Source organism: Ascaphus truei, chromosome 5, assembly GCF_040206685.1.
Source record: "Ascaphus truei isolate aAscTru1 chromosome 5, aAscTru1.hap1, whole genome shotgun sequence".
Classification (NCBI taxonomy): Eukaryota; Metazoa; Chordata; class Amphibia; order Anura; family Ascaphidae; genus Ascaphus; species Ascaphus truei.
The window spans coordinates 137,942,133-137,951,264 of NC_134487.1; the positions used below are offsets into that span (position 1 = coordinate 137,942,133).

The 9,132-nt window shown below is 45.1% G+C and overlaps 1 protein-coding gene across 1 annotated transcript in view; it reads right to left on the reverse strand.

Annotated features, from left to right (window-relative positions):
• Nucleotides 1–8,312, reverse strand: part of PPARGC1B (PPARG coactivator 1 beta) — a 116,629-nt gene extending 108,317 nt beyond the window's left edge. Inside the window, exon 1 of the mRNA XM_075600943.1 lies at nucleotides 8,167–8,312. Within this exon, the coding sequence (XP_075457058.1) occupies nucleotides 8,167–8,238 (72 nt within the window). The 5' untranslated portion in view covers nucleotides 8,239–8,312. The remainder of the gene's footprint in view (nucleotides 1–8,166) is intronic.
• Nucleotides 8,313–9,132: the final 820 nt, after the last annotated feature.

The window sequence follows — 9,132 nt, forward strand, 5'->3', positions numbered from 1 at the left end:
AACAGAATTGATATTCCGATTGTTACAAACTAATTCAAGGAATTCTAACCCTAGGGTCCAAATTATGCATTAATAAGATCACTGTGGAGACATCTGAAAACATACCTGCAAATCCCTCTACCTTTTTTACGATGGGTTTAACAGGATTACTGGATTTCTGATATAAAGCAATGCAAACTAGTGCCTACAGGTCTGCCTCTTTATCGCTTATTATTTGTGTCGGGCTATTCGAGGGTTTGACATACAGTAGTGTACAAATGCTAAACACGGTGGTATTGAACAATGGATACATTTATCATTCTGCTTTTGTGCATGTGCACCGATTAATTAGTTCTTCATTAAGTCCTCCAATCGCAGTGACACAGTAGGTCGGAAACCTGGCCTAAACTGCAGAACAGCCGACCATTGTGTGCCTCATTGTGACAACGCACATTGTGTGCCTCTAGTCTAGAAGGTACAAAGTATATACTGTATAAGGCCATAACCGTGTCATAATGCGAGCTTTCCTTTTTCTGCAGCAAAAGATCTCTGCGTGTACAGAGAATAAAGCGGAGAAGCAGCGCAGCGCGCGTGCAAAGCTAGTGATTTGTAGAGCCATACAAACTGGGAAACTGAACATTTGTTTATTAAATATTACAAAACATGTCAAACTTGTGGTTTTGCTCTTATATATCAGGTGAAAGAGCGCTGCTTGCAATTGTATGCCGGGTTAAGAGCATTCAAAAAGTTTTACATTTTTACTACCCTAATCCCTTCTGCAAAACTCTACTTCGTTGCCCAATTAAAATACTTCAACTACTGCATTTTATTGGTAACCTCCATTGATGATTGTCATACGAGTCAATCAATTGTATCGCAAGCAGCCATAAAGCACAACTGCTGAACAAAATCCACAACTCTTATCCTGATGGACATTTGTACTAACTAGTCAAATAAAGCTTAGACACATAATATTCATGACTTCTAAAATAAATAAGATAAGGTAGATTAATATGTAAAATAAAACAATAAAAACAGTCTTTGCTGTATAATTGGTTACGGAAACATTACTACTGTACGTATCCAGTCATCGTATCAATATTCGTGTAGGCCAGGGGTGGGCAAACCCAGTCTGTAAGGGCCACCAACAGGTCAGGTTTTCAGGATATCCCTGCTTCAGCACAGGTGGCTCAATCAACATGACTGAGCCACCTGTGCTGAAGCAGGGATATCCTGAAACCCTGACCCGTTTGCCGTTTGGTGGCCCTTGTGGACAGGAGGAGACATGGCTGTGAGCCACAATAACACAGTCTGGGTATTCAGTTCAGTGAACTTTGTATGTGTTACTGCAACGCCGGTTGCGACAAGAAAAAGGGGAGAGAATGGAGGGGCAGGGGAAGAGATTTCGATATTGCTTTGCAGAAAAGAACCGGCTGCTCGCTACGCTGTCTGATGTCCTCCATGTCACTGCACCATAATATGAGCCAAACAGCCTTTGCTCCAGCAGCATTGTGGCGGGTTCATTGAGATATCACAGAGCTGGTTGTAAGCCGGAGGGAAGGGGGTTGGTATAGGTAGTAATGAGGGACGTCAGCAGCTGTCATGGGATCCGCCTCCCATTTATAATTTACAACAGCAGGCATGTGACTGCACTTGGAAGCCTTTACATGCCGTTGCATCAGAGGCCAAGGTACACACGTAACGCAGGCCAGCGTGCACTCACCCGACCTCGCACGAGCGCGGCCGCAACACTCTCCCGTCTTCACTTCGTCCCTCAAACACAAATACCATCTTATTAGTGGGCTGCAACCCTGCAAACGACCCCATAACCTCCTTATAAAATGCACACCTTTCAAGGGAAACGTTACTAGAATTTGGTATCCCAAGCATTTGCATTGGGCTTGTTTTAACCCTTCGTTGACCACGGGACAGAGAAAAGCTCTGCAGTACAAGAGGCTGCAGGGCTCTTTGCCCGGCAAGTGGTTAAGGTAGGTGTGGGCAACTCCAGTCCTCAAGGGCCACCAACAGGTCAGGGTTTTTGTTTTTAGGATATCCCTGCTTCAGCACAGGTGGCTGTCATTATGATTGAGCCACCTGTGCTGACGCAGGGATAGTCTTAAAACCTGACCTGGCCTGGTGGCCCTTGACAACTGGAGTTGCCCACCCCTGGGTTAAGGGATGCCATACAGAGGACAATGAAAGCCGCACACCCGCCAGGGATGTATTTTATTTACATTGATTGTTATACATAATTGGAACCACTGGGCCCTCTGGTGATTAAGGCAAGAGACCGCTGTAGAGGCGGAAAGGGTGGGAAAGAGACAGTTATGGGTAGAACGCAAGAGACGGACAGGCACAAAGCGAGAGATCAAAGCAGATATGTAGGAATCCATGTGGCAACAGGAAGACACAATACCGTCTGTTGCAGCTTCCTGTTGCTCGACACTGGCTCCCTGTTTTCTCCATGAGAGGGCGCCAGCACCGAAAGGGGTAATTATCTCTGGAACCGAGTGGTCCCGTGTGCTGAAAATAGCCCTATTCCGCTCTGCAGGACCCCCGGCTTCTAATGAAGTAAAAAGAATAATGTACCATTTTTTTCAGGATTTCTGCTTTCAAACTAGATTACATTGCCACCCACATCATTCCATTTGCTTACAGCAATTAATGCATAGGACCTGTACCGTCCGAGCAAAATAAAGGGGGGCATTTGGTTATGGCATCCTATTTCAGACTCACATAGGATTTCAACCATATCGGTGCCAGGAAAACCTGCATCGTATTTGAATTTTCGTGTACATTTTTGCAACCCCCTACAGGCCCCTATTTTTGCAGTATTAGCTCACATATAGTTAACTATAATCGTTTGAACCCCTTCCATGCCAAAGAGGACATTACAGATCATTATTTGTTATCAAGAGAGTATAACAGCAGTACATTTTCATCACGATGGTAAATGCTCTACTCGTGGTGACCACAGGCCCTGCTATAGAGTACTGTATTTCTAATCTAACTCACGTTCTTAAAGGTGCAGTTCCCCACAAGCTGACCTATTTTGAGATCCATGTGATGCTTTGCAACGCATGTAACCAGCTTTATTTCGAATTTGCTAGCTGTGACTACAAAGGATGTAATCTCCATATTCTCAGATAAGGTTCTGTGAGGACTACTAACATTACTGGGGTCCAGATTCACTAAAGTGTGCTAAACTTTAGCACACCTTACGTCCCATTAATTTGCTAAAGCTTAGCCTCCTTTAGTGAATCTGGGTCGAAGTCAGAAAAAACAGACTTTAAAAAAAAAAAAAAAAACATCTGTGACCAGGATAAAAAAAATAGAAAGGAGAAATCAGACATAAACTGTTGTTTAGTATTGCTAAATCTTTATAAAAAAAAAATGTGACAGGGGAACTACCCCTTTAAAGTTTCACTGTGACATTGAGGTATAGAAGTTACAATATCTTATGGTTCCGTGAGGTTTATCACATCACATTGTACTCTATGACCCCTACTCCATACAGCCTTCCTTTGCTGCAGAAGATTATACTCCTATTTATTTGAATGAAGGTTAACTGTTCTTTGGCATTGGGAACACTGATCTACAGCATATTGTAAAGGGGCTTATTGTGACCCCTGTCCATTGTAGTGTGAATTACGGTAACACACTGTGAATGATACAGTACTGGCCTCCACTCAAGTGTATGGAAGTTGATGCATCGTTAACTGTCACCCTAACACGGAACGAAATAGGGACCAAACAACCTTAATTTGAATGTTACATATATGGGGGTTTTTTTATTGATGGATCAGGGTTTTTGTTTTTTGTTTTTTAAGTATTCAACATTAAAAATCAAGATTCTAAATCATTATGAGTATTATCAACATGGCTTCCTGCAATGAGAATCTCAACCAATGAGATGATGAGCTTTAAAACTCCAAATCCCTCAGTGCCATTTTTCCCAAGCAGTGCTATGCCACAAAACACCTTACAGCTCAGCAAAATACTGTGGCCCATTCCCTTAAATGGGTCGCAAGGTGTTTTCCGGCACCAGGTGTCTTATGGCATAGCACTACTTAGTAACTGTGGTCCTTAATCGTTAGAGTACATTGCCTAAAACGCCAGATACAAAACAGGATTTTGTTTCATATAACTCCCCATTTTTAAAACAGCAGCAAAATATATTCCCTTGTTAACCCCTTAGCACTTTTGCACAAGTGGAAAAATACCACAGTATGAAAAGTGCACAATGCAAAGTAGGCTAAGGCTGCGGCCATGGTGATCGCGACGGTGCGCAGGAGGGCGCGTGCGGCGCGAACACATAGATGTGCCTCTATGAGGCTGTCTATAGTGTCCGAACGCGCACGGGAGCAGAGGCGCCAGCGCATCGCGATGCAGGAGAAAACAGAAAATCTGTTTTCGTGAGTGGCGGCCGGGCGGCAGCCGGGTCACGTGAGCGCTTCGCCAAATGAGGGGCGAACCAGCTCCGTGACGTCACACCCACGCCCCCCGACACGCCTCCCCGTCTCCTCTGCATGCAGGACACAGATCTCTCCTGCTGCAGGCGGCGGTGAGAAGTCGAGTGAACGCTGGTGCCCTCTCCAGCGTTCACAATGGCCGCAGCCTAAGGCCGCATCCCACGTAGCTTCGGCGCTCCTCCGTGACCCGGCGTCGCGCGGGAAATACAAACTTGTTTGTATCGCAAAGCACCGGTCCCTCTATTGCGCATGTGCACGCGCAAGCACTATGCATTGGCATCCTAGTGTTTATTTCAACGCGAGCTACATAGATCGCGCCGTATCCTGCACTATGGACGCAGCCTAAAGGTTCCATGTTACGATGTGCTTGTGACTTGGAATTCCCAGTACAAGCCATACTTCCACTGCAGCAGTTAATCTAAAAACAACATTATGTATTTCTCACACAATGGATACTGGCAAAAGTTTACGCCAATGTCATTTGAAAGATGCTGATAAAATCACAATGCTTTATGTCCTTCGAATCCAATTTAAACTCCAATGCTGTATCAATAGAACGCCATCCCGGGCAACCAAAATATTGAGCTTCACAATCAATTTCACATTAATGGTAATAACAACAGAATCTTCCCTTCCCACTAAAAACATGTTTGCACAGCATTGTTAAATGCTCTTTGGTGGTAAGAGCCACCAGGGTGGCTGAGAGCCAAAGGGGAGGCACAGGTACACTAATTATTCTACAGAGATTTGATAATAATAGGCCTTCTGGCTGTTGTATCATAATATCCTGTTTGCAAGTTATCCATCGTATTTCCTCTCACACAGGATTGTATGACTATTGTGGAGGCCTTGAGAGATACATTTATTGTTTGTAAGAAACAAAAAGGTATTGGGGCTATGTTCACACTTAATTGCTTTTATGCTGTTCAAATGTAGAACTACTTATGTAAACAGACAGGTAAAAAAATAAATATGACAGCAACCAAACGCAAAAATACTGTATATGCAATGCAACACCGTATACACCTGCAAGCACAGAGCAGTGCATCTTATGTACAGTATGTGTAATATTAGAGCCTTCTCACTTACTGAACTGTGGTAGCAGGTTAGCATGATGCAGTCACACTACTGACGTGAATGCTGTTATAATGTGCTTCTAATCTGGGAGATTCAGGAGGAAAATGAGGGAGTTATTTTCATCTTACATTTGCTATGGATTCAGGGAACGTTTACGGTGCTACATCTATACCACACTTTAATAGGGCATACAGTACCTAGACAGTGCTTTAACTATGCCTATGTAAGAATTATATTTTTATTTGGATGTGCTTCAGGAAATGTAGGAATCCTATCAATCTAGGTCTAATAAGATGTTACCTGGGTGGAGGTGATTCATGCAGCAGAACAACTATCAATCATAAATGTCAATAAAGAAAGCTTTCTCTCCCAATATTAGCCTTGAGGAGCATACATCTTACACAAGCCCGGAATACTCTGGTTTTTTAACCGCCTGTCTGTGGTTATGAAACTGACAGCCTAGAAAGACATCCAGTTTTATGGATAGCCTGACAGGCAACAATAATAGAACAGAAAAGACACAGGATCCCTCCTGCAGATCGCCGGATATTATTACTAAAACAGAGAGCCCCGTTTCTGCAGATTCACACACAGAACAAGAACACATTACTGTATATACGCTGCACAGGTATTTTATCTTAAGGATTTAACAGCTAGGGGTGGGTATGTGGCTGTCGGCTAAGTACAAAGTTGAAAATACAAGCATGGATAAGGAAGATATATAGCCCCAACTATCCAAACCTATGAGGCACTTGAAGATTAATATATATACACACACATACATATAAATATATATATATATATATATATATATATATATATATATATATATATACACATACATACAGTCAGTACTAAGCAGTTCAATATTGTTTGTTATCTTAAGTGAAAACATTTCTTAGCACACTCAGTGCAGTAATCATTAACCCCTTGTACTTAGTCATCATATGAATAATTGAATAGCACATACTAGGTTTCTTCTATTAGGACCCCCAAGTTTCATTATATTACAGTGTAATCAACCTTCTTGCTGCCAGGGGCAAGAATTTGACCATACTGGCAGGCAAGGTGTTAAATCAACTGATGTAGTAGTGGAGTTGTCAATTGATTACACCGTTTTCCCAATGTAGCTTATACTGTATTTTAAAGGATGCTGCTCCAACTCCCCATATCCACACACAACAAAACGTATAGGTATTCCAGTTGATTATACAACGGCAAGACATACTTATACATTGTGCAATACATGTACAGGATGGGGATATAATTGCCATTCTCAAATTATATAAAGTGCTTCAAATGTAAATCTGTCTTCTCATAGGCAGATAGAGCAAAGCCCAGATACACGCCCCCTCTCTCAGCAGCACCACATGCAACATCCTGCGGAGAATGCCTGGCAGCACATGGGTAGCTGCCGGAGACCTTCTGATCACCCAAACACATTGACATCCACCCAGATACCAGGACCCTGACACCCAGCACCACAGAAGCAGAGCAGGGTGCCTTCACATTACAAGCTGCAGTCTCCCGCACGCACCCCCGGGCTGTGCTCCCCCCCCCCCCCCCCATGCTCTCCACACGTGTCAGATCTGTAGGAGGGGAAATGAATGAATGAAATTAAACTATGAACTGTGAGTGTAACTGCAGGGGAGGCAGATCTGGGGGAGAGGGAGATTTGGGTTAGATATCCATGCGGGACAGGACCGGGAGGAAAGCTCGCTCCAAAGGGTAAAGGGAGGAGACGTCTCAAGTCCAAGCGAAAGTGGTGCTGAAAGTGCAACGTTAGGGGGGGGGGGGGGGGAGTATGGGGCAGACACAGTATACAGCGTGGCTGCGTTATTTTATTATGTAACGCTATCACTATATGTATACAGTATATACATATTCACAAGAGAGGGATCAGAGCGCAGTGCATGGGTAGGGGGAAAGGTCTGGGGGGGGGGGGGGCACATATATGCGATTTAAACACGTGAGTAACCAGGCTATGTTCATACAGTGTGGGAGAAAAGCGAGGGTCGTGCATTGCACTTGGTAGCAGGTGTGGGGCTGGGGTTCGTGCAGGTGGACACAGAGGTGCCCCCTGTGTGGGAAGCTCTGCAGAGTGCACACGTGTATAATCTGGGGTGCAGGGCTGGGAAGGAAGGGGGTGGGGTGATATGTGGTAGATACGGGGGTGTGCATGGTGATGGGGAGTGCATGGTGATGGGGTGCAGGGTAGGGGCTGTGTGAGAATGGGGGGTGGATGGTGATGGGGTGCAGTGTAGAGGGGGGTTAGAATGGGGGATGCATGGTGATGGGGTGCCGCGTAGGGGGGGTGAAAATGGGGGTTGCATGGTGACTGGGTGCAGCCGGGGGGGTGAGAATCGGGGGTGGATGGTGATGGGCTGCAGCGTGGGGATGAGAGTGGGGGGTGCATGGTGATGGGGTGCAGCGGGGGGGGGGTGAGAATGGGGGGTGCATGGTGATGGGGTGCAGCGCGGGGGGGTGCGAATGGGGGGTGATAAGAGGGGGTGCATCCAGCCTGTCACTGCGGCTGCAAAGAAAAACACATCATGTCACTACGAGCCGCTGCACTGGCTGCAACCAGCAGGTCAGCAGCAGCAGCTAAGCCAGCACCTCTCCCTCCCCCGCTCCTTACCGGGCTGTCAGTCAGATAGTTAAAGACGAAAGACTCGAGCTCCTCATCCAGCAGTGTGCTGCAGTCCGCCATCTTCCAGTGAGTGCAGCTCACAGGCAGCCAGCACACTGAGGGGGAGGAGGAGAGCCGGCAAAGGGGAGGGGGGAGAGAGCAGCCGGCATAGGATGGGGAGGGACCTCAGTGCTCCAAGTGCTAGAGGGAACATAACTACTGATACTGACTGTGCCTCATCACCCAGCCCTCATACACACTGTGAGGGGAGGGGGGGCGGAGATCCGTAAAATAAATCCTACAATGTAAGATCTCTTGGGGCAGTGATTCATTATTATTTTTGCTATCGTGAGTTTTTATGTGTAACTGGCTCATTTATATTACAGTTCCCTGAATTCTGATGCCTGTCCTGTGAAGCGCTGCATACATGGATGGCGATAGACACACACACACACACACACACACACACACACACACACACACACACACACACACACACACACACACACACACACACACACACACACACACACACACACACACACACACACACACACACACACACACACACACACACACACACACACACACACACACACACACACACACACACTATTATTTATTTGTTTTAAAAGAAAGAATTGGAATTGCATTATTTATATAGAGAAATAGTAGTGGTCCTGTGCACCCTTGCCCTTCCAATCTTGGTGCAGTCCCTCGTATCAATGCACACTGTATTTTGGAGCCACAATCAAGTAAAAGCACTCAGCCACATAAGACGTTTTTTTGTGTGTTTTTTTACCGTTTTTCCATAATGTGTAATTCCTTTACTGGCTTATGAAGATTTGTGTATGTATCATTTTATTTATTTGGCTCCAACAATGTAAACTGCGCTTTCCAAAGTTACAATAAAAGATAAATAAATGACAAAAAATGGGGATAAGTGGAACAGGTGAATGACAACATAAGGCAAAG